The sequence below is a fragment of the Moschus berezovskii genome, chromosome 20, assembly GCF_049115385.1.
Source record: "Moschus berezovskii isolate FMDL1 chromosome 20, NW_MosBer_1.0, whole genome shotgun sequence".
Taxonomy (NCBI): domain Eukaryota; kingdom Metazoa; phylum Chordata; class Mammalia; order Artiodactyla; family Moschidae; genus Moschus; species Moschus berezovskii.
The window spans coordinates 37,413,326-37,437,998 of record NC_142479.1 but is presented as its reverse complement, the minus strand read 5'-3'; the positions used below and the strand labels follow the sequence as shown (position 1 = coordinate 37,437,998).

Sequence of the window (24,673 nt, the reverse complement as noted above, 5' to 3'; positions counted from 1 at the left end):
GAGGGTCTCAGCCCTGTGCCCTGGAACCCAGACAGAGCTTATTCCCAGCATTTAGGATTTAAGAGAGAAATGATGTGAAGACTTGGTGTTTGGCGCCACCTTGTGGTCAACTTAAGTTCTTATGCCTTGGCTCCCTGAGGCCTTGAGGGTGAGAGGACCCGGAGCAGCAAAAAGCTTTCTCTTCTTGACCAGAGGCTGACAGGTTACAGGAAGATGGGACACGGGATCCTGCCACAGGGAGAGATGAGAACATTGCATTAGGAGCCCAAGAGCTGCGTCCAGAGGGTTGATCCCGCCTCTTATTCTCTGACCATGTGGCCTTGGGTATCACCCATCCTGTCTTCTTTTCTCCCAAATGGGAGAATCAACCTCTCCCGCCTCCCTCTCTCTATGAAATTGAGAAGCCTCTCCCTAGAGAGTGAGTGGGACCCAAAAAACCCAGCACCCCTAAAAGTTTTGACTGCCGTGAGAAACCACTGGCACACAAGAGGCCAAACCTGGGCCAGCTGGTCTGGGCCATGAACCCAGCCTGGGGCAGCCCAGTCACCCCTCCAGAGCCCGTCCCTCAGTGCTCAGAACCTCCCCTCCTCCCGTGGGCCCAGCTTCATCCTCCTCTAGGAGCAGGAGTTAAGGTGGGGTGGGGGTAAGGCAGTGGCCCTTCTTTTCTGTTCCATTCTTTCTGCAGCTACACAGCAACCTAAAGCAGTCCGCCTGCAAAGGAGGTGAGCTGGGTATTTAGATGGTAAAACTACAAAGGAAAATCAAAGAGATTTCTGTAAAAGTCAAGGGAGGGAGGCCAGAGAGCAGGGGCAGGGGTTGCTTCTGGGGCCTCAGCAGCACTGTTTCTTCACCCAGCTGATGGCTACATGGGGGTGGGGTTTATAAGTATTCGTGTTACTAGGCTTTACATTTTAGGCATTTTCCGTCCCTGATATTCACAACAGAAGGAAAAACTCTAACCGGGTCTCGCACTGCTCGCTCTCTTCCTGTTTCAGCTGTTTTGCAGAGTTGAAAGGCACACATGAGGATTTCCCCATTGTCCAGTGGTGGGGACTCCACGCTTCCACTTGAGGGGGCACAAGTTTGGTCCCTTGAGAAACTAAGAGAATGCATGCCAAGCAACACAGTCGGGAAAAAAGGGCACACACTGTTTGCTAAAATACCTAAGGGTCCAGCTCACAGATTTGGCCCATGGTTGGTCAGACTGGGGGATGCGAGGGGAAGGGGCTGTTGAAGCTGATGCCAGAGGTTTCCGTTTCACTGCTGAGAAGAAAGAGGTGCTCAGGCCGTAGCCTCTAGATGGACCCCAGTCACTGCTTGGCCCCCAAACTAACCTCCAAATGGGCTTTATAAAAATGGAACTCTAATGATCCCAGATCTCTCTGAAAATTCAGCAAAGCCTTCCTACTGCCATTAGGATAAATTCTAAGCTCTTTCCCCGGCCTATGGGATCCTGCCAGCCCTGCCTCCTGCCACCCAGCCCCTAGCGTTCCATCTTGCTTGGCCTTCCTCTGCTCCTGGAACTTGGTGGTACTCTGGCCTCCCAAAATAGACCCCTCTGTTGGAAAACCTCTTCTGTTTTGCCCCCTAACTCCTCAGCTAAAACACCATATGCTAAGGGAAACCTGCCCCGACCCCCAGTTCCTTTTATATCCTCTCATCATCCCCCAGCATCTCACATTCATGACATTTAGCGCAGTTTAACATCTGCTTCTTCCAACACACTGGCAGTTCTAGGAGGTCAAGTTTACTGGAGAAAGTTTTCTGTTGGACAGGGAGCCCTCAGGGCAGGGCAAGGCTGGAGCTCCCTCCCTTCCTCCAACTTCCTCCCCAAGAGTCATGGATGGAGCTGGACCTAGAAAACCTCAGCCTGGGACCACAGACTGGTTTTTACTTCTTGCAAGGAGGACCAAGAGCCCCTGCACCCACCACTCCTTCCCTGGGAGCCTGCTCCCCTCCGTACATTCTCCTTCCCACTCCTACACTCCTACAATCCACCCTTCTCGAAAGGCAATGAGAGAGGCTCCTCATTCAGAAGAAATTGTTTCTTCCTTCTCTCGTTGCCATGGAGACTGCTCTCCCTCACCTGCCCTGTCAGTCATGGAGCTGAGGGAGGGGAACCAAAAGCTCCAAGCAGGAAGGGCCTCTGGGACATCACCGCCTCCATCCTGACACTTGATGAGGCCATGGAATCCAAGGTTAGGAATTCAGGTTTCAGAGTCAGATCTCCAGGATTTAAGTTGCAGCTCCACTCTCTGTTCTGTCTTGGGCGAGACACCTCACCTGTCTGAATCTCTGTTTTGTCATGTGTAATGGGAATAAAAATAGCTCCTACTTCATAGTGTTGCTGTGAGGATTAAGGAAGATTAAGAAAAGGAAATGCACTTAACACACACATATAAGGGCTCGACATATATAAGCTATTGTATCAATGCCTGTGATGTATGTGCCAGGCACTGGGACAGGCAGACAGGTGTGGATGGACAATGGCGAAAGAAAATCCAGTTCAAGAGGCTTTGTTTCCAAGTGCGTCATCTTCCCTGAGTCTTTCCCGCACATTCAACTTAGTTTCCAGAAAAAAAAAAAAAACCCTTTTCCCCTTCATCTTTCACTGGAAGAGGAAATGAATGAAATTCCCTAATTACAATAACAAATTCAACAAGCATACCAGAAGTGTGGGAGCAACTACTTCAGATGCTTAGGAAATAACTAGGGAAGAAGTTGGACATGCAAAACAGAGCAGGGTTTTTCAAACCACAGCTCAGAACTCTTAGTGAACCACTGAAAAACGAATGCAGCAAGTTGTCACCAGCATTTTCAAAAAATGAAATACTGAATAGAAATTATGTCAAAGCACCCCACACATTGTCAAGTATTGTTTCAGGAAGATTTTGTTTCAGTTACACATAGGTACGTGTGCTGGGGGGTGTCTCACCTGGTCCTGGGCCCCCCAAACATGATGTTCTTTGTGCAGGAAGATCCCCACCCCCGAATACCCACACACACACACACACACACACACACATACTTTGCTTGGTGAACTCATTCTGTAGTTCTCAGCTTTAAGTGACATAATTTTTGTGTCATAATTCTCTTTGGTGAATTGAGGACTTGTTATTTGATTCATCCATGTCCGTCTCTCTCCCACACACCAGGTTTGAGCTAGTTCACCAAGTTAGTTCACCTGTTTCGTTCACCTTTGTGGATCATTGTCAGCACAGGGCTTAATCTATCAGACACAAGTACATAATTGGAAGGACAGGTGAGGGGAATGAGGAAGGAGAAAAAGGGGGTTGAGCGACACCAGCGGGACCTTGTTGGCACATGTTGGTTTAAGGTGCCCACAGCACCCAGGAGGAGAAGGGGAGCCAGGTGCCGGTTGGATACAACTGTGGGGAGAGGTGCAGGCTGAGGAGAGGCCATGCGCTATACTGGAGAGGCTCATGGACCCTGGCCCCAGGGTTACAGAGTTTGAATCCTTGCTGCACATAAACGGGAAAATTGAGGTCCCTCCTGACCTCCCCACACCTCCATTTCCTCATCTAGTCCTAGGCTGCAGTGAGGAGCTCTTGAGTCCCTCCTGTAAAGTGCTTGGAACATCAGTTCAGTTCAGTCGCTCAGTCGTGTCCGACTCTTTGCGACCCCATGAATCACAGCACGCCAGGCCTCCCTGTCCATCACCAACTCCTGGAGTTCACTCAAACCCACCTCCATCGAGTTGGTGATGCCATCCAGCCATCTCATTCTCTGTCGTCCCCTTCTCCTCCTGCCCCCAATCCCTCCCAGCATCAGAGTCTTTTCCAGTGAGTGCACAGTGCATGGGTGTGTGTGCTCAGCTGTGTCCAGCTCTGTGCTGTGCTTAACTCAGTCGTGTCCCACTCCTGTGACTCCATAGACTATAGCCTGCCAGCCTCTTCTGTCCATGGGATTCTCCAGGCAAGAACACTGGAGTGGGTTGCCATTTCCTTCTCCAGTCCAACTCTTTAGGACCCCATAGACTGTAGCCCTCCAGGCTGCTCTGTCCGTGGAACTTTCTAGGCAAGAATACTGGAGTGGGTTGCCCTTCCCTTCTCCAGGGGATCTTCCCAACCCAGAGATCGAACCCACGTCTCCCTCTCCTGCATTGACAGGCAGATTCTTTAATCACTGCACCACGGCCAGAGTCCCTTTACCAGGGTGTGGGGGAGATGACCCAGAGGTGAAGAACGGGGTTAAGGAGTGACCTTCAAGGGACCCATAAGTTGAAACTCAGGAATAGGGGGTGTGTGTATGGGGTGGGGGGAGGGGTTCCATGTGAGCAGGGTGGTGAAGGCAGTGAGGAAATGGAGTAGGGACTACTTTGAGGGGGAGTGTGGAGGGGGCTCTCTAAATGGTGAATTTTTTAGCTTGGATGCTAAAGGGAAGGAGAGAGGCACTCAGCTGGATAGAGGGGATGATCAGTGGGACAGGGTTGGGGGGCGTACTTGGAGTGGGGGTAGGGGGCTGCGGGGGTGCGGTGCACTCAATCTGTCCCCTCTTCCAGGATGGGTTTTCCTGGGAAACCGTGAGGGTGGCAAGTTTGGGGAACTGAAGGGCAGTCTCAGGAAGGCAGAGGGTCACAAGGTAAGTTTGAAACAAAATTTCCACAGCAACCCAAGGCTCCGAGTTCCCAGCCCAGGCTCTTTCTGACAAAACCACTGAGACCTTCAAGCAGGATGGGAGGGACCCTTAGGAGCCAGGGACCCCGCCTCGCCCCGCCCAGTCAGGCCAGCCAGAACCCTTTATAAGTTAAGGATGGGGTCCAGTGCCCGAGACCGAGCGTCAGTAGGTGGCGCCGGGGCTGAGCCGGCGCGGGCTACGGATTCTGCAGGGAACTCGGGCGGGACCCGCAGATACAAAGGGTCCTCTCAGCTCGGCTCACTGCCCAGCGGGCCTCCAGAGGATGAATGGGGATGGCTGGGCCAATCCGAGAGCAGGATTCACAGCCGCTAGCGCAGGGGCCAATCGGATCCCTGGCGTGGCCGCTAGGCGGCGACAGAGCCAATCAGCTGTGAGGACAGGACCAGGGGGGCGGATCCGCGCGGTGTTTCAAATCGACTGGATGGGCGAGGAGCAGCTCTGCTCGTCGTCTGGTCAGCCTTGGAAGCTGTTGGGTGAGTGCGGGCCGGGGCGTGGTGGGGTTCTGTTCAGAAGGGACGGGGGCAGGTGGGGTGGGGGACCTCCAGTTAGGACGGGCACGGCATGTGGGGCTTCTGGGTGTAGCCGGATGGACATCGAGGTGTCTGGTCAGCCCACCGCCGCGCGTTGGGTCAGGGCGAGCTCGCCAGAGAGTCCCTAGTCCAGCCTTGGGCCAAGTGCTGAGGCTCAGCGACGGCCGGCGGGTCCTGACTGCCTCCCTCCCAGCCTGAGGCAGATAACGGAAAGTAGGCTGGGATGAAAAGACAGTTGATTCAGACACTCACAGCAAGGGACGCCTTGCTGGTCGGCCTTGTCCAGACTCTGCCCTCTCCCGGGCCTCGCCGACCTCACTTCTAGGAAGAATTCCTCCTTCCTGCACCCACGGTTGACAAGCGTCCCAACCCATGGGCCCCAGGACTGGAATCTCTTCCTCTGGTACCCGGTGTCTTACTGGATCCTGGGATTGGGGTGGGGGATACCCTGCTGATCTCCCATTGATCTCCTCCCCAGGGTCTGTGGGAACAGAACAGACTCTTGAACAGTCAGATGGCTTCTCGGTGGCCAGCTGTGGGGGCTTCCCTGCGTCGGAGGTCTCTCCAGAACCAGGAGCGGTTGGAGGAGAGCGAGGCCCTGCAGCCTGTAGCCGGCCACCCGGACACCTCCAGCGGGGCCCTGGGCTCACTGTGCAGACAGTTCCAGAGGCGGCTGCCCCTGAGAGCAGTCAGCCTCAACCTCGGGGTGGGCCCCTCCTGGAAACGCCTGGAAACCCCAGAGCCAGGGCAGCAGGGCCTCCAGGCTGCAGCTCGCTCAGCTAAGAGCACCTTGGGTGCCATGTCCCAGGTAATGCCGACCATATCCAGGTATGGATGTAGGGCTTCCTTGATGCTGAATAATGGCTGCCCCCAAAAAGCCCCCAAGAATATAGACTCTGTGAACACAGGGTCCTTGATTTATTACTGTGTCCCCAGCTCTCCAAACAATTCCTGGTACACAGTAGTGCATACGTGCTAAGTCACTTCAGTCGTGTCTGACTCTTTGTTACCCCATGGACTGTAGCCCGCCAGGCTCCTCTGTCCATAGGATTCTCTAGGCAAGAATACCTCTATGGACTGTAGCCCGCCAGGCTCCTCTGTCCATGGAATTCTCTAGGCAAGAATACCGGAGTGGGTTGCCATGCCCTCCTCCAGGGAACCTTCCCAATCCAGGGATCGAGCCCATGTCTCTTATCTCTTCTGCATTGGCAGGCGGTTTCTTTACCACTAGCGCCATCTGGGAATCCCATGGCATACAGTAGATTTTCAACAAATAGCTGAATGAGTGAATGAAAACAGTGTTGTGGAGGAAACAGAACATCATGAGACAAGATGATAGAGCTATACTGTGATAGGAAATTGCATGCAAAGGGCTAATGGTGGGGGAACACCAGAAACAAGCTTAGTCAGTGAAGGCTTCCCGGAGGAGATGACTCCATGGAATTTGCCCAGGAAAGAGGAGGTATGAGGAGTGTACAAGACAGGTGAAATAGTCCAGACCTAGGGTTGAAGGAGAGCAAGATGCTGGAGAACTGGTAGGAACTTAGTCTGGGTATGGCTGGAGGACAGAGAGCAAGGCAGGGTGTATGCCAAACATGTTTAGAATTATTTCACTGTCTCCTGGGGGTAGGTCTGGTCTCCCCCAGGCTTCCCCTTTGAGTCTGGGTCAATCTGTCCAGAAAGAGGGTTTGGATTTAGACTAATGCAGGCTCCATGAGCCAGAGTGGTTCTGCTGCTGCCCATGCACTTATCCCTGGGGGCCTGAGCTGGGTCCCTGCCATGGACCTGTGGCCTCATGGACTCATTCGCATCCCTTACCCTGAGCCTAAAGGCTGCCTGGATCTGTAGGACCAGCTGGTGGACCGAGGGGTTGGGGATGCCCTGAAGAATCGGGTGGCTCACTCCTGGCTTGTCCACACTGACTTTTCCATGTACCGGTCACAGAGGATCCAGGAGTCCTGCCAAAGTGGCACCAAGTGGCTGGTGGAAACCCAGGTGAAAGCCAGGAGGAGGAAGAGAGGGGCCCAGAAGGGCAGTAGCCCCCCAGCTCGCAGCCTGAGCCAGAGGAGCACCCGGCTATCTGTGGCCGCCCCTGCCCACTTAACCCTTGACCCCTGGGAGAAAGAGTACGACCGCCTCTCTGTCCAGATGGGCCACCGTGCCCACCCTTGGCGACGGTCCAGAAGGGAGGCTGCCTTCCGGAGCCCCTACTCCTCAGCAGAGACCCTCTGCTCCCCTAGGTAAGTGGGGTAGTGCCTGCCCCTCAAATACTAACTGGGCCCTGGCAGCTGCTGAGCACCTTCAGGACACCCTGAGCTGAGCCACATCCATGCTCTGGCTCAGCTCTGTGTCCCACTATGGGGCACCTGGGGAGGTCCTTCTGGGCCTGAGTTTCTCCACTTGCCAAAGGAAGAGGCAAACTTAACTTTAAGAGTATCACAGTCACCCAAGCTCCACCAAAAGTTTTTGAAGCCAGCTGGCAGGGGCGGGGGGTGGAGGCTCACCTATCTGCAGGATCATCTACCTTTGACAATGGCCTCCAGCTGTTCTCTGCCATCTGCTCCAAACCTCTCTGATGACACTTCCTAGAATGGGGGTCTGGGGTGATCAGTTCCCAGCCCACACTGGTCATCTCTGGGGCCTGTACACCAGGTCCCAGTCCTGGGTTAGAATAGGCTGCTGCCACATATTTTCAGCTAGTGACAGATACACATGGCTTTTCCTTCTGTCCAGCGAGTCTGACAGTGACCTGGAGCCCGTGGGGGCAGGAATCCGGCATCTCCAGAAGGTGTCCCAAGAGCTAGATGAGGCCATCATAGCGGAGGACAGGTGAGCCAGCTTACCATGCTTCACAGGACATGGCCAGGAGGGTCCCCTGCGAGCCAGGCCACTTTTTCAGGCAGGTCTCTTGTCCAGATTCTGCCCTGCTGTGTGAGTCTAACCATCTCTCTCCCTCTCTGAGGCTCTGCAACATGCCTTGGTCTTCTCCTTGATCAAATACTTATGTTGGGGTGGTAGTTAAGGACAAACCTGGATGGATGTGACCCCCTGGGCCTTGGGCCCCAACATGTGTTCATCACATGTGACCGGGTACCTGGCTCCTGAAAGATCCACCCTTCTTCCACCACTCACTGTCCATGGTTCGTCTCCACCATGCCCACCCTGGAACTGGGGAAAGCGATGTGGCTGCTGTGAAATGCCTGGTCTGTCTGCTTAGGACCCTGTCCTGGGGCAGCACCTGGGCCTGGAGCTGCCCTAACTGGGGTCATGTGTACGTGGCTGTCATAGGCTCTGAGGCGGGTCCCTGTTGGCACTGACTACATGCCAAGTGGGCCGTGTACCCGCCACACTGCTAGGTCTGCTCTTGTCTAGCCTGGGTGGGGAGGGTCCCTCAGAGCCTGCAGCACCCAGGACAGACAGCAGCACCTGTCCCCACTGCTCTCCCATCTCTAGTGGCGACATGACTGTTTCTCTCATCCGAGACTGACAGCGCCCTTCAGGTAACGCCCTCCTTCCAAGCCTCTTTCTCAGTGTCTTTCTTCTCCCTTCTCCCTCCTCCTTCTCCTCTTCCTCCACGAGCTCGTAGGCGTATCTGGAGGCATGTTAAGGACCTGAGTCTTTGCTGGAAAAAGATGCAGAGTTGATGGGCCCTGCAGAGCTGAAAGCATGCAAATCCTCTGATCTGCTGGGAACCAGGGCTGTGGCTAACCTCACTGAGCCCATCACTGAGGGAGCACACACGGGGCACCCCCAACAGCCACAACCACCTTCCAGAACCTCATTGGGCGGGGGGAGGACGGGGCAGTCTCTGGTGTTCCCATTTCCCCTGGGGTGTGAAGGAGCTCTGTCTTGCAGGAAGCAAGCCATAGCTGACCACCATGCCCTCACACTCAGGATCCACACCTCCCAGGAGTTCCTGGAGGACCCAGGAGCTGGCAGTGCCCCTGAGCTGCCACAAACAAGGACCTGACTCACAAGGCCCCAGGTGGGGGCTGCTTGGGGTCCTCTGCTTTCCTGCTTCAGCCACCTCCCGGCCCGCGGGGGACCACCTGCCACAGCCTGCAAGCAACTCAGGGAGATCTCAGAGAGGTGGGGGGAACCATTTCTTCATCCCTTTGGGGCTTAGGAACTCAACCCGCATATGAGCTTTACAGTTGCTTCGTTTGTAACATGAAGTGCAGATGGCAGCTAATATTTGAGAGCTTGAGCTATGTATCCAGGAGTGGGGTCTACAAAGAGTCAGACCATATTATCACCAGTGCGGGGGCTCTTGAGAACCCAGATTTAGCCCTACTTCCCACACAAGAACCCCGGAAGGAGGGACGGGAGAGGTTTCCAGACCCCAAGATCCTGGGTCCACAGGGACCTATTCTCATTCTCAACACAGGGCGCTGCAGGCGTAGAGGGCACACACGATTCAATCGCGATTTCTGCCCTTTGTGAATTATTTAAGAAATCTGCTTTGTCCTTTTATTAGAAAGAAACCAGTGTATGGCTTTCCTGGATGACACTGGTTTTTCATAATAAAGACTCTTTCTGTAGTTGGCATCTGTTTGTTGTCACGCCACCCCCACACCGCTCTGGGCAATAGGTCTGGGACCTGGCTTTCTCACCGTCACTCACCCCGACTCTGAGCCAGTCTGCCCCCAGATCAGGGGGAACACGAGCAGTGGGAAAGGTCTCTTGGCTTAGTTCAGGGCAAAGCATGTTTTAAAGGCAAATAAGGTTTTTATTTAAGTGACAACATTTGAGAGTTAAAAACCAGCTCACATCAAAATCAAGACCAGTTGTAAAAATCTTTTTAACTTCATAGTGCTGTTTTTGTCTTGTTAGAAATCTCATATTTTACATTTTCTTTTCTAACGGATTTTGTACAAGGCAGCCATGAGAAATAGAATAAACCTTTTTCACCACAGAACCATCCACCACAAATAATACTGCAAGTTACACACTTAGGAACAGTCAGACAGACAAGATCAGACGGGCTGCCATCACCGAGTAAACAGACAGAAAAGGACGGCGGGGTCCGAGGATAGGAGTCCCCACCAGCCAGCCGCCCTACTGTCCCACCCCTCCTTGATGTCACCTGCCTCTCCTTGTATGCATGAGGGTGGGGGACAAACCCTTGATTTTTTTTCCCAATCACCCTGTTGGTTTCTCAGCCAGAAGTCAAGGACCCAGGCCATGCTTCGCCGCTTGGACTGAACCCTACTCAGGATTTTTAAGAAAGTTCCCCCATGCCCTGGGTCAGGGGAAGGGGAAGGGACGTTTCTTTTGGCTGAACCAAAAGAGAATAGGTTTCCAGAGCACTTGGCACCCCAACCCCCCGGGGATTCGGCAGGAAGGTTGGTCATTTAAGGCGGGGTCAAGTTGAGGCTCCGCAGGCAAGGCACCCGTCCCGGGCGGAGCTGCACCTGGGCAGGGTGGGTGAGTGTCCCCGCAAAACCGGCACCACCTGGGGACCCGTTTCCACATGCCTCAGGGTCCGGCTTTCATTGAAACATTGGCGCCATGTTTTATCTGCAGGGCACTTCTGGGGTGTGGGTCTGGGCTCCAAAGTGGTAAAAGTACAGTTTAAAAACCATGAGATCCAGCCTCCCCTCTTTCCTAGAGCCCACCCCCAGTAATGTCTGGAATACTGGGGTTCAAAAGTGTTTATTTTCTGTGGCCCAGCACCCAGACTGGAGGGCCATTTATCCAAATTCATGAAAGAGTCCGACTTTTTTTTTTTTTCAATGTATCTGTGGCGGAGCCTAAGAGAGGAGTTGAGATCTTTAGAAAAATGCCATGAGGCTGGAAGAGCAGGCCCTGGCTACAGATGCACCCTGAACCCCCAACAGGGCGAAGGCAGAGGAAGGCAGCAGGCAGGCCATCTATCGGGATAGCCCCCCGGACTAGGAAGAACAAACATGCCACGCAAGAAACAAGGAGCTTTGGTCAGGCGGGAAGATCTGTTTCCCAGCCCCTGGGAGCAGGCACACCAGGAACTGGAAGGATTCTCTAGAAAACAGCCAGATTGGGGGTCACAGAACTACTCCAGGAGAGGCAGTGGCAACCCCTCCAGAGAACACAAGTTGGTTCTTTGTTGTTCTCCAACTCAACTGGATGGACAAAAATCAAACAAACCACTAGCAGAGAAAGTGCATATTGGTTACAGAGTTGCCATGAAAGCAGTACTGACAAGAGTCTGATCACTATACAGAACCCCACGGACGCACATTCACACACACCAACTGCAGCTCCCCAAACACTGTGTTCAGAATACCTCACTGTACACCTTCCACATCAAGGTGCAAGTCGTCAGGGCCCCAAACCGGAGCTCTGGAAGGGAAGGGGTATAGGCCCTCCTGCTGGGGCTCACATCCCAGCTCTGACCCCCACAACCACAGAACCCTGCTCCCCCAGACCCCAAATTCTTCAGGGTCCCAGCCTCTCTTGCTCCCAGACTGGGGTTCTCAGAAAAAAAAAGGGGGGTAGAGGTACTTTTACTGGGGGAGAAGTATCTCACACTAATTATTTCATCACTTGAGAATAATACATCAGTGGCTTCTACAAAAAGGAGATGGATTTCAGAGAAGCAGAATATGTCTGCCCAAGTTTAACTCGGGGTCTATTTTGGAAAGGAGGGGAGAGATTGGCTTTGGGGTGACTATGCCATAGGAGCTGGTGCCCAATGGAGAGCCAAGAAGGACGAAATGTTAAAGGAGGGATGGGCCTGTCATGAACCACCAGAAGGCAGGACCAGAGAAGAAGCTGGGGGTGATCACCCTTCCCCAACAGACTTGCCAGCAGCTCTGGGTTTGGGTGCAGATGCAGCGCTGGAAGTGGAGCTGGAGAAGACACAGTTCTCATAGAGCAGGGATGGGGGCTGGGAGCCTGGACCCCTCCAGCCCCAGAGGAGCGTCGAGCGTGCCAGGTGATTCACAACAGCAGGGCCAGTCGCCCCCACCAGCAGCTGCCACTGGGAAGGACACTGGCCACACGGGAGCTGCAAGAGGCAGACAGCAGAAGCAACACTGAGCAACACAGGAGCCTGCTGGGCACACAGACATCTGGGCCCTGGGGCTGCCCAGCCCCTGACACAGAGCCCGGCTGAAAGAACTGGACTAGCCTCAGCGACAGCCTGGAGGGACTCAGAGGCGGCCCAGGAAGCACCCCACGCGGGCAGGCGTGGGTCTGGGCCAGGGCGCAGGAGAAGTGCAGGAGACCAATGCCCTAGCCAGGGGCTCAGCAGCAGGAAGGCCTGGGCAGAATCTGAGGGAACCCCAGGGCAGCCAAGCCCTGCCAACCTCAAGGGTCAAACCAAGAGGAGGTTATGGGCATCAAACCAAGCTGAGTGGCCGGGGAAAGGGCAGAGAACACAACAGTTTGAGCCAAAATTACATGAACCCCCGGAGCTCTGGGACCTCAGCTGTCTACCTTCCAGGAGTCAAAGGGAGAAATCACTCTGAGCCGAGCTGGGGAGGAGGAGCCAGGCCAGGGACTGCCAGGAGATGTCTCTGTTCCTGGGACAGCAGGTTTGGGCATCAGTGCAAAGCAAACCTCTCCACGGAGCAGGAACCTCCCCTTCTCAGCAACCCCCACAGAGTGGCTTCCTTGGAAGTGGTGGGGCAATGGGCCCCCAGAGCCCCTCTCTCAGTCTGCAGGGAGGGTATAGAGCACTGGGCACTCTAATGGGCTCTTGGGCCTGAAAAGCTGCAGAGGGCAGAAGTGCGGGGCAGCCTAGGAGTCAAAAACACCCCACGATCTCAGCTGAGGAGACTCCTCCAATTACAGAAGGAAGGCAGGGCCCAGCAAGGGCAAGCAACAGGCTCAAGGGTTCCCAGCCAGCCCAGCTAGGCCAGAGCCCAGGGCCGCAGCCTCACAGCACAGGGCACCAGGTAGGACTCTGGGAAGAGGCGGGACTGTCCTCCAGGGCCCCGGGAGAAAGGCAAGGATACGCAGGACAAGAATTGGGGGACAATAGGCAGCTGCAGGAGGACAGACCGTCAGCACCAGACCCCACCCCCAACCGTCTGTGGACAGACATCTCAAACATGGGATGAACCTACTGGACATCCTCTCACTCCCAGAAAGTGGCCACTTGGCCACAGGCGAGCCAGGCCCAGGATGGTGACCTGGGACGTCGCCAGGGGGCGGGCACAAACGCCACTTGCCCCCCACCCCCACCCCAGCAGGTAACCAAGAAGCTGCACTTGGCAGCGGCTGTTGGTCCCTGATTGGGGAGAGCCTCCCTTTAGGGCCCGCCAACCATCACTGCGAAGCCTCCGGAACTCAGAGAGATGGTCGACTTGGTCAAACACTCCGGCTCCGGGCAAGCCTTCCCCTGGGGGTTACGCAGACGTCCACCCTGACTGGGGCTTGTGTTGCAGGCGTAGGGGAGCAGCAGCGACTGCATTGAGACCCCTGGATCTCACCCCTTTGCTGCCCAGGGAGCCTCCCCGCCAAGGCCAGGCAGGGTCCCTCCCGCCTCGCTGGTTGGACACTTTGCTGGACAGACACGGGAGGGAAAAAGCAGGAAACAGCCTGTGTCTGCCGGGGACAAGGCAGCCCCTCCCGTCCCCGCAGGCAGCCCTGGTGGGCCCCCCACGCCCTGCTCTGCTGCACCGCCCGGCCCTCAGGGCACCGACTCGAACTTGGGGGGCCCGCGCGCCCAGCTGAGCGCGGGCAGGGGCCGCTCGTGGTCCTTGTCGGACTCGGGCTGGCTCTGGGCCCGCTCGGGCTTGGGGTTGGCGGGCGGGTCGGGCTGCTGCACCGACATGGTCCGGCGCAGGTGGTTGCGCTTCCGCAGGAACTCGGGCTGCGCGTGGAGGCCGAAGCTGCCCTTGCGTAGGATCATGCGCGAGCTGTTCTTTTTGGGGCGCGAGCGGTGACCGGCCTCCAGCGCCGCCAAGTGCGCGGCATAGCCCTCGCTCAGGAACTGCGGAGGGGACAGATGTCAGGTCAGCGGGGGCGGGCGGGCCCTGGTCCTATCTCCTCCCTCTGCCCCACCAGCCCCAACATCGCCCCTTCCCTGGAGCACCCAGCTTCTCCCAGACCCAGGTTGCTCATTACTCTTCTAGGCTCCCTGCCTGGCTTGGCACAACTGAGCGGTTTGGTCTGACCCACGGGTCACACCTGGGATTCCATGGATTCCTGATGGGGTGAAGCTCTCTCATCCTTGTCACTTTCACTAAGTTCCCCCAAAGGTAAGTCTCTCTCTCCCCTCCTGGAGATTCTACCCCTGAGAACTTCATTAATGTTTTCCTGGCCTCCACAGTGGCCCTCCTGGCCAATCCCTTCTGCTGGGCCCACAGAACCTTGCTACTCAAAGTGTGGGCCGTGGACCAGCAGCGTCAGCAGGACCTGGACCCTTGACAGGCAGACTGTCAGGCCCCACCCCAGGCATAGGAATCTGAACTGCATTTAAACAAGCTCCCCTGGTCCATCCGTGTGCCAGTTAGAGTTGAGAAGCCCTGCTCTAACAGTCCCTACTCTGAGGTCCCACCATCTCTGCCCTTCTACCTGATGCTCACTCTCAAGCACCTCCACTCAACATGGTGCAAAGAGATTATCACCTTCCCATCAATTGCCTGCTTCTCAATCCCAGTAATGGTAGTACCTGCTTGGTTGCCCAGGGCTTCCCAGGTGGCACTAGTGGTAAAGAACCTGCCTGCCAATGCAGGAGATGTAAGAGACCTGGGTTCGATCCCTGGGTCGGGAAGATCCCCTGGAGGAGGGCATGGCAACCCACTCCAGTATTCTTGCCTGGAGAATCCCATGGACAGAGGAGCCTGGCAGGCTACGGTCCATGCGTTCGCAAAGAGTTGGACACAATTGAATCAACTTAACACACACGCACCTGGTCGCCCAGGTCAGAAACCAAGCGCCATCCCTGACGTTCTGATTCTCCCATCCTGAGAATCTGATCCCTTCATTACCAAATCCAATCCATCCTGCTTTAGAAGTGCCTCTCAAACCCTGCCGCTGCTTCCCTCCTCTCTCCTCTTCCTCTGATGCCCCCTCCAACTGCAGCCTGAGGGATCTCTCTGAATCACGAAGCCCCTCCAGAGCCAGACACACAGGCCCTCCACCATGCACCACTCCAAGGCCTGCTCCGGCTCCCTCCCGCAGCACCCTCAGCCAAGCTAAGTCACTTGCAGTTAGTTCCCAGAATATACACTTGCTCTGCCACCTCCTGACCTTTCATTTTGCTGCTGCCTTTGTCATAAAGGCTCCTCCAACACGGACAGCTCCTTCCAACTTTCAAAAATCAACCTTGTCCCTGAGTCAGGTTTAGCTGCTCCTCTTTAGGGCACACAATTCTCTGCGCTCCCCTGTCGTTCATTATGGCTATTGCCACACTGCACTGTCATTGTCGGCTAGTTTTTCCTTCTCCCCATCTAGACCAGATGACATGACATCCGAGTCCGCCCACACCCCACACAGGCACCCAGTTGTGTTTGTTGAATGAATGAATGAGCAAACGGAAGAACGAACAGATGACTGAACAATCAACGGAATAAACCACCTTCTCCCCCTCTCTGCTTTTACTGGCCCCACACCCCCACTCCCACCCACCTGGCACTGGGTTTGGTACTTCTTGGTGGGCCGGCCCACAATGAAGATCTGGGAGGGGGGCAGGCCCAGCACGCTGTAGACGGAGATGTCCTTCGTGGAGCCGTATGCTGCGCTGATTTTGATGAAACACTGAAACACAGGGCAGCTGATGGGGGCGGGGGCAGTGCATCCGCCACGAAGGACTCCTAGATGTCCCCCCGGGGGGCACCAGTGGGGGACCCTTTTTCTGCATGCAGACAGACTCCAGGTCACGGGGCCACCCCCTGCAGTGGCCTCCCCTTCCTAAACCTCACCGTTCTCATCCATCGGTGGAGATGGAGAAGATACGCACTTCGCTGGGCAGTAAAAGGACCGATGAGATGCACGTGAATGTGCTTTGCCAACTGGGCATCCGGTTGGACAGTAGGAGGGTGTGGGGCAAAGGAGGGGCTCCCCGCAGGTTGAGGGAGGAGGAGGGGCCGAGGACTCACCCCGCCCCCGCCGAAGCCCCGCCCCCGCCGCACGCTCACCTCCTGCATCAGGTTGCGCAGGAAGATGGCCTTCTGCCGCAGCGGGTCGTGCACCAGCCCGTCGGAGAAGAAGATCATGCCCTGTGGGAAGTTGTGCTGGGACAACCACGACACCACCCGTTGCTTCTGCATGTCCGGCCGCCCCGTGATGTAGAGGATCATGTAGCCCAGGTCCTGCCAGTGCCTGGCGAGAGGATATTGCAGGGTCCAGCCCCCGCCCCGTGCAAGCCACCCACTGCCCAGCAGCCCACACCCCCTGCTTTCCCCCCTACCCCCAAGAAACTGGAGGAGCTGTTCCAGGGCATGGTAGGGGAAAACATGGGGGACCCCGAAATTCACACCCCGAGTTGAGCCCCGCGAGTCCTAGCCATCTCCCCCAGATGGCCACAGGCGCCAACCGCATGCCCACAGCCCGGCTGGTGCCCCCACCCCTGCCCTCTCTGCTTGGGTCCCCTTCTCCCTGATGCCACTGTCATCACTCAAGTTTCTGGAGCCAGAGACAAGCCACGTGGATTTCTCCCTTTCCCGCCGTCTCCCAGCTGATCAGCAAGTCTTTGAATCTACCAGGCAGCATCTTCACTCCGCCCTCTCACTTTAACTCTCCTTCTCAGCCTCAGCTCAGGCCTGTTAGAACTGGTCCCCAAGAACTCCCAGGACCAGGATCGGTCCACTTTTGGCATGCTGATGACTCAGAGTCCTGGAGGACAGTTTCTTGTGCCCATGACTTATTTTCTTCCACTGGACTGTGAGTTTCCTCCACCTGGGAGCTCTTTCTGCATCAGCGCCAGAGCATAGAGCCTGGCCCAGAACCGGCCTCAGAAGACTAGAGGGAGGCAGACAGGGAGGAAGGAACTCAAGTGGTACCTCTTTTGTTTTTCTCTTGGCAAAATCCTTTCGCACCTCTCTTCACAGTGCAACAGCCCTGGGAGGTTGTTTCCAGTCACACTTCCCACCCTGTCCTAAACTGCCTCCAACCCCAACGGCCCTGAACTTATCCCTACACATGGTCTGTTCGTCCCTGTCCTTCTCACCTATCAAACTCAGTCCTGTATTTTCTGCCTTTTGCCTTTCTGTTTGTGCTCATCTTTGTACAGTGGCATGGATTGAAATATATATGTGCCTGTCCTTCAAGGGCTGACTCAAATGCCACCTCTCCCAGGAAGCCTGCTCTGCTTTCTCCAATCAGCTATAAAAAGTCTAGTCTCTTGATTGGCACTGTGTGTTAGCTAGTCTCGAAAGATGGGCCCCCCAGTGAGCCAGTAGTCACATCTTTATGTGTTCCCTTCCTCTTTGAAACTGGGTTGATCCTGGGATTAGCTTAGAACTAATCGAACAAGTGTAGTGGAAAAGATACTGAATCCCAAGGCTGGGTACTAAGAAGGCTTGTGGCTTCCAGCTGGGTATCTAGAAACCATAGTAGATCAGTTACCAGCAGGGAAGCCCATCACCAGGTACCAAGTCTGGCTAGTCTGAGACCACCCAGGCTGACCACCTGGAGCAGCCACGTGGAGAGAGAAAAAGACAGACCCCAGCCAAGAACAAGATACATGAGTTCATCACCCGTCTTGAACGTCTTGAACATCCAGCCCTTAGATGACCCCCAACCCAGACCACAATCTGACTGCCATTTCTGGAGAGGCCCCCTCTGAGAACCTCCCAGCAGAATCCAATCAATCCATGGAACGATGTCATAGGATAATAAACTACTATCCTAAATCACTAAAAATGGAGCCATTTGCTCCATGGCGATTGGTAATCAGAACGTAACAGTTTTATCCTGATTGGGATCTGAACGCAAGGGACCCGTCCTGATTCACTGCACAGAATACTCTGACAGTGTTAGGATAAACGGAGAGAGGAAGGCAGGGAGGAAGAGAAGACTGGAAGGTGGTGGAGTTTCTCAAGAACCCTCAGTAAATTACTCCTGCAGGTGAAGCTGGGACTCCTGGCTCCCAGCCCAGAGACTAGTGGAATTCCTAGAGGAAACTAGAAAAACACAGCCTACCTCCCCCTCAGCCACTGGTTCCTTCCCCAGAGGATATGTCCCCTGCAGGAAGGAAGCACTCACCGGACAACGTCCACCGCCCCCGGCCGGACCTTGGGGTCACTTCCCATGATGGACACGCTGGCCGCAAAGGAGCCGTCGATGCTGAAGACCACGCACTCCATGCCCCGGGGCAGCACTGTGAGGTAGCTCATCGCACAGGTCTGGTCGCCCCTGAAAGGTGCCCACCTGGGGGTTAGCTGTGCACTCAGGGTCAGGTGTCAGCCTGAGGCCAACATCAGCCCTTGGCCAGGGTCAGAGCTCAATCAGGGCCAGGATGAGAGAGAAGCCGGGTGGCACCTCCTGATGCTAAAGCTGTGACCACATCCATTTTCCTCTCTCCCAGAAGACAGGGATGGGACCCAAGACAGCATCCCCAGGACCCCATCTTCTGGATAGACCTGGAAGGGCCATGGAATTGGGTGAAACCACCGTGAGAATGTCCCCTGGGTCTGACCTGACGACCATCTTCACGGGGTAGACGCCGACCCCCAGGCGCCGGGGCCGGGGCACGCTGTATGTGATACGCCCGCTGCTGTTGGTGATCTCTGTGTCCAGGTGCACCCAGCGGCCAGAGGACGGCTCTGCCATCACCAGGATGTCCACCTGCAGGAGGTGAGGGGGCCGGAGGACTCGTTGAAAGCCGGGGAGGGGACTGCCCTTGGGAGCTCTCTGCCAAGACCGCAGGTCTCGGGGTCCCCGCTTGATGCTAGTTCCTGGCTCCCACCATCCTTTCTCTTTCCACTGCAGCCACACCGGCTCCTCCGAAGCACCCAGTCCATCCCTCACTCCCACTCACCCTCCCTGACCCGGGTGAGCACCTCCCACCTCGTGCAGCTAGCCCCTCCCCATAGCCCTTGGCCCAGGTGCCATCTGGTACCCAGAAAGGGAGGCCCAGCTTCTGTACCTTCTCGCCGGTCAGGGCCACCATGTCAAGGGGCCCGTACATGAACCTCCCCACCAGGACCTGGGGGCCGTCTTCGGCAGCAATCACGTCATTGGCCCGGTGGTTGGCGGTGACATTCTGGAAGGACAGAAACCAGTTCAACCTCTGCAAGGGGACTTGACCTTGCTTTTTCTTGACATTGTCCTCAGGATGGGTTGGAGGGATGGTCCCCTGTGAAATCTTGCCTTTCTTCCTTATTAACCCCATTAAAGTTTCCAAGACGTGTCCCCACAGAACCCCTGAGGAAAACAGACCCTTAAAACTTCACATCATCTCCAGGGAGTGCTGCTGCTGCTAAGTCACTTCAGTCGTGTCCAACTCTGTGTGACCCCATAGATGGAAGCCCACCAGGCTCCCCCGTCCCTGGGATTCTCCATGCAAGAACACTGGAGTGGGTTGCCATTTCCTTCTCCAATGTGTGAAAGTGAAAAGTGAAAGTGAAGTCGCTCAGTCGTGTCCAACCCTTAGCGACCCCACGGACTGCAGCCTACCAGGCTCCTCCATCCATGGGATTTTCCAGGCAAGAGTACTGGAGTGGCTTGCCATTGCCTTCTCCGCCAGGGAGTGCTAGACTCCCACAAATGAGCATCCTCTGCTCTTAACGCTCCCCACAGCCTGGAGGTAACAGCCAGTCCTCAGAGCCTGGAATCCTTCTAGAAGGCCAGGCTGGGAACTTCGGGTCACCGTCGCTTCTTCCTTCCACATCACAGCTCATATTCAGTAGCCATTTACCGTCCATCTTCTCTTAGTGGGCGATTTAAATGTCAAGAGTAGAGAGAACAGTGTAGGAAGCCTCGTGTAGCTGGAAACCAGTCACAGCCCTTCTGGCTCCCTTCTTCCTTTGCAGGATCCCCCATCCCACCCCTGCCCCACTCCAGATTATTCTGGAGCAATTCTGGACATCGCATCATTTGTTTGTAACTGTATCCCAGCATCCCCATCCTTCTTCCTGAATGGTTTCAATTCATTCCGCAGCTCCCAGCCGGAACCACCTACCACTCCCAGCCTGGCTTCAAGACCCCAGACCACTGAACTTTTACAAAACTGCCTACATCAGTGTCTCTGCCCACACCCCAGGTACCTGTCATGTGGACTCTGCTAGTAGCGTCTTAAAGGAGCCCCCTATTCAAAACACAGTCCCCATGGCAGATTCATTGTCTTTACAAAGCACAGAACTTTTAAGCTTCTGGCTCCAAATCCTGAGCCTGGCATCAAAACTTTGCTGGGAAACCTTTTCAGTCCCCTCTCACGCTGCTGCCCTTTGAAGCCCAGCTGGTTCTTTCAGGTCAGGCCCTGCAGAGAGGCCTTAGGGCCTTCGCTCACATTGATTCCCCATCCGCTCCCCCCTCACCCCCTGACTCTCCACAGCATCCCTGGTCCTCTGTCTCCACATTCCAGCCCATCCACTATTACCTGACTCAACTTCATCCTCTCCAAGAAGCACTCAGGGACTCCCCAGACAGTCTCTGCCTCCTCTCAATTCCCAAGGTATTTTAATTCAATAGTTCAACAAACATCTGCAGGCACCTCATCCCCGGTGGTCCCTGGCCTGGGCTCTGGGTATGCAGAGAGGAACCAGTCATGGACCCTGACCTGGAAACATTTAGTCAAGTGAGGAATGCAGGCCCCCTAACAAGAATTCTGATGACAGAGGAGTCCATTCATGGAAATAAGCACATGGAAAGACGCCGTGAAACAAAATTAAGTACTGACACAAGCCACAACGTGAATGAACCTTGAAAGCATTATGCTCAGTGAAAGTAGCCAGACATAAAGGACCACATATTGTATGATTGCATTACATGAAATGTCCAGAATAAGTAAATCTATAGACACAGAAAGTAGATTACAGGTTGCTCAGGGTTAGGGGTTGAGGAGGGGGACAGTGGCTAAAGCGTAAGGGGTTTCTTTTGGAGGTGATGAAAATGTTCTAAAATTAACTGCAATGATAGTTGCACACAGTTGTGAATATACTAAGACACACTAATCGCAAACTTTAAGTGGGTGAATTGTGTAAAGTATGGTTATAGCTCAATAAAAATGTTTACAAAAAAAGAGCTGATTTATGGATCACCTTCTACCTTTTAAGACTATTCTTGGGGTTCACGTCTGAGGTTCCCACAAGACTAGACTAAGTGCCCACCATAGCAGTGGCTGTGTCTGTATATTCCTGTGCCCCACCGCCTGGCAAAAGGCCAGGGACCAAGTGGACACGGATGATTGCTTGCTGAGTAAATGAACGTATGTGGACCGAACTCCTACTCATACTTCCATACCTTGCAGAGGTGGCACTTCTTCAGGGAAGCCCTGCACAGCTTACCCTGACAAGCCCCCTCTCCATCTTCTTCCTAATCCGGGCCTCCCTCTGTGTCCTGGCAAATGCCATCCCAGGCTGTGAGCCCCGTGGCTGGGGGAGACCTCTTGCTGACTCACGTGCTCATCTACAGAGGCCTGGCACGCAGCTCCATATTTGGCATGTCCTCTCCACCTTCAGTGCCCTGGACCCGCACCCGTGGTGCTCCTGTGGAGCCAGGCCCCAGGGAACCAGCTCCCCCATCTCATCTGCTCCACACCTCCTCCCCAGCTCTATAGAAATCCTGCGGGCCTCGCCCAAGCACGAATCCCAGCATGTATCAGCATGGAGCTCTAACCCACGCCCTTCCCAGCCATGTGGATGCCCCATCCCTGGGGACAGCCCCACCTCCCTGGCGCCACAGACCCAACCCGTAGGCGCTGCCAACAAGCACATACCCGCAGCTTGACCTGGGTCCTCTTCCGAAGCCACTTCTCGCGGGGGTTGGCGGGGCTCAGTGCTGCCGGGTCCAGGCCAGCGCTCTCCTCGACGTTCGCGCTCTCATAGCGCATCACCTGATCAACAGCCCAGCAGGCCTCTGGGTCAGGCCGTCTGGACACCCCCACCTCTTCCCCCTGGTGTCAGGGCCCTCCAGCTTACAGCCAGGCCCTTCTCCAGGCCTCCCCACCTCCCAGCCTGGTACCCTCAGGGCAGCCTTTCTGCCCACCTGTCCTGACAGCTGGGGCCAGACCGCTGTCTCTCAAATGCTCTAGCCTGGGAGCAGCCCCTGCTCTTGACACCCCAATCTAGGAACCACCTGTGTCTGTACCCATTCTCTGCCTTCCCCCCGCCCCCATCATGGTGGGTGACCATTATCGAAGGACACCAGCTGAAGCCCTGGTCCCAGCTCCACCCACCTGCTCAAGAACATGATGGAGCAAGCTCCCCTGTCAACCCTGCATCACTGGTTAGCCCCTCACTATTGGCTCATTCTCCTTAGCATCTAAATTAGCATCCTGTCTCCTTAGCATCTCATAGAGACTTTGCTGGCGGTCCAGTGGCTAAGGCTCTGCACTTCCCATGTAGGGGCTGTGAGTTCGATCCCTAGTCAGGGAACTAACATCCCTCATGCCACAAGGCCTGATCGAAAAAAAAAAGAAACCAAATAGTGTTTTTTGTTTTTTTTTTCAAAAATCTAATAAATAAATAAATAGTAAACATGTGTTCTAGTGCCTCTTTCTAGGATCCCTCTTCAACAACCATCACATGTCAGCAACAGATCACAAAAGCCTTAGCCCGCACAATCTCCCGTTCCTCACGGCCTCCTCTCCTCCCCCAACTCCAGGCAGGCTTCTGACCCCGTGGCTCCACTGAAGCCATTCTTGCCAAGGCCCGGTGACCTCCATCCTGCCCAGCTGGGAGGCCCCCTCCCGTCTATCTGCTCTGATCCACCTCTGACCTCAAGGGGTGTCCTCCACTATTTCTTTCAGTGGCTTCTCCTCCTCTCTCCCCAGAGGGGCTTCAGGACTCCTCCCTGAACTTCTCTATCCACAGTGACTCCCTCAATCTGTGATGTTGTGATTTATATTAAGTAAATGTTTCGTCTTTGTCCAGCTTCAGGCACAAAGCTCCTAAAATCCTTGGAATTTCCTAAGCGAGAGGTACAAAGGTGTCTTTTGTTATGTTAATGAGGTGAGTTGCAGCACGTCTTAGGATGGGGCTGGTTGCCAGGAGAACCAACCTTGTAATTAGAGGGACTTTCAGTCCCACCCCACCCCCACCATCACCACCACCTCCTGCGAAAGGCTGGAGGTTGGAGTTCAATGACCCACGGCCATGATTTAATCAGTCGAATCTATGGAACGAAGGCTCCACAAAAACCCAAAAGGATAGGGTTCAGAGAGCTTCCAGGTTGGTAAGCTGTGGCGCTCTGGGGACAGTGGTGCTCTCTGAGAGGACATGGAAAACCCAACTCCTTTCCCCATACCCTGTCCTTTGCATCTCTTCCATCCAGCTGTTCTTGAGTTAAATCTTTTATGTACCCAGTCACTTCAGCCATGTCTGACTCTCTGCAACCCCATAGACTGTAGCCTGCCAGACTCCTCTGTCCATGGGATTCTCCGGGCAAGAAGAACACTGAAGTGGATTGCCATGCCCTCCTCCAGTGGATCTTGGCAACGCAGGGATCGAACCCGCATCTCTTGTGTCTCCACCTCCTTAGCCATGGAGGGTGCATGCAATCCAGCCCCCACCTCCCAGGCTGTCTCTCTCAGTCACTGGCCTCTCTGCTGCACCTATTTTACAGATGAGGACACTGAGACCCACAGGAGAACAGGCGTGATGACTCCAATCTCCAAGTTGAAACATGGGCACATTCTCCTACGTGGCATCTATTTAATTTTCTAGAAAGTGCCATGGCATTGACCAGAAGTCATATTCCTTATGAAAATGGTTGTCTGTCCAGGTCACTCCCTCCTCCACTTGCCATGTGCCGGTGGTCAATGTGACTGGCAAGGCAAGAGTTTTCTCCCCCGGAGGCTGGGCCCTCCCAGGCAGGGGTGGCGTACCTGTCTCAGGATGAAGGCCACCACGTCCGGGGACTCCCAGTAGCTGGCGTGGAAGAGATGGGGCAGGGCCACGCTGGGGAAGGCTGTGAGGGCATCAGGGCAGTACAGGGCGTAGTCGATGCGCTTGGAGCCCCACCACTTGGCTGTGACTGTGGATCCCAGAGGGAGGTGAGGACTGAGCAGCCTGCCCCAGGACCTTGACCCAAGAGGCAGTGCGTGCGGGACCCCCAGGGTGCAGATCCAGCGGTGGACACGCCACTAGGGACATGAATTTGGAGCCAGAGCACTCAGCTCAAAATGAGCTCTAGGAAATGTGCCATTCTTCCCCCAGTTTCGATGACCCCCCTAACCCCCCCGCCCACCCAACCAGCCTCCAGGTCTCATGCTGCAAACTGATCCCCAGAACGGGGGCTGGATCCACAGACATATAGAGTCTCACCCCAGGGCTGCTGGTCAGAGGGACTCCCGTGGGGGAACTGAACGCTGGGATTAGGGCTCTGGCTGAGGTCAGAGCTCAGACCACCATCAGAGGTCAGGACCCCTGTCCAGGTCAGAGGTCACAGTT

The 24,673-nt window shown here is 55.2% G+C and overlaps 2 protein-coding genes across 3 annotated transcripts in view; one reads left to right on the top strand and one right to left on the bottom strand.

Annotated features, from left to right (window-relative positions):
• Positions 1–4,995: 4,995 nt before the first annotated feature.
• PIMREG (PICALM interacting mitotic regulator) lies at positions 4,996–9,300 on the top strand. 2 transcript variants are annotated; one of them, XM_055396299.2, is made up of 6 exons: positions 4,996–5,132; positions 5,668–5,997; positions 7,134–7,429; positions 7,923–8,018; positions 8,643–8,689; positions 9,084–9,212. In XM_055396299.2, the coding sequence occupies exons 2-5, from the start codon at positions 5,704–5,706 to the stop codon at positions 8,674–8,676; spliced, it is 720 nt and encodes a 239-aa protein (XP_055252274.1). In that variant the 5' UTR covers positions 4,996–5,132; positions 5,668–5,703; the 3' UTR covers positions 8,677–8,689; positions 9,084–9,212. The 2 variants fall into 2 exon arrangements, with proteins under 2 accessions (XP_055252274.1, XP_055252267.1); XM_055396292.2 differs by lacking the exon at positions 8,643–8,689 and having other exon boundaries at positions 9,084–9,300.
• Positions 9,301–9,909: 609 nt separating this feature from the next.
• PITPNM3 (PITPNM family member 3) overlaps positions 9,910–24,673 on the bottom strand; it is a 97,789-nt gene continuing 83,025 nt past the window's right edge. The window contains exons 13-20 of the mRNA XM_055404177.2: positions 24,109–24,257; positions 22,000–22,116; positions 19,210–19,326; positions 18,760–18,908; positions 18,327–18,476; positions 16,259–16,442; positions 15,750–15,878; positions 9,910–14,109 (exon numbers count right to left, since the gene is read on the bottom strand). Coding sequence (XP_055260152.1) covers positions 13,807–14,109; positions 15,750–15,878; positions 16,259–16,442; positions 18,327–18,476; positions 18,760–18,908; positions 19,210–19,326; positions 22,000–22,116; positions 24,109–24,257 — 1,298 coding nt within the window. The 3' untranslated portion in view covers positions 9,910–13,806. The remainder of the gene's footprint in view (positions 14,110–15,749; positions 15,879–16,258; positions 16,443–18,326; positions 18,477–18,759; positions 18,909–19,209; positions 19,327–21,999; positions 22,117–24,108; positions 24,258–24,673) is intronic.

Bases quoted from the DNA above. Each gene is read 5' to 3' on its own strand.
- PIMREG (XM_055396292.2), top strand. From the start codon at position 5,704: ATGGCTTCTCGGTGGCCAGCTGTGGGGGCTTCCCTGCGTCGGAGGTCT. The intron at 7,430-7,922 runs GTAAGTGGGGTA...CCTTCTGTCCAG, and splicing joins GAGACCCTCTGCTCCCCTAG to CGAGTCTGACAGTGACCTGG. The intron at 8,019-9,083 runs GTGAGCCAGCTT...CCTCACACTCAG, and splicing joins GCCATCATAGCGGAGGACAG to GATCCACACCTCCCAGGAGT.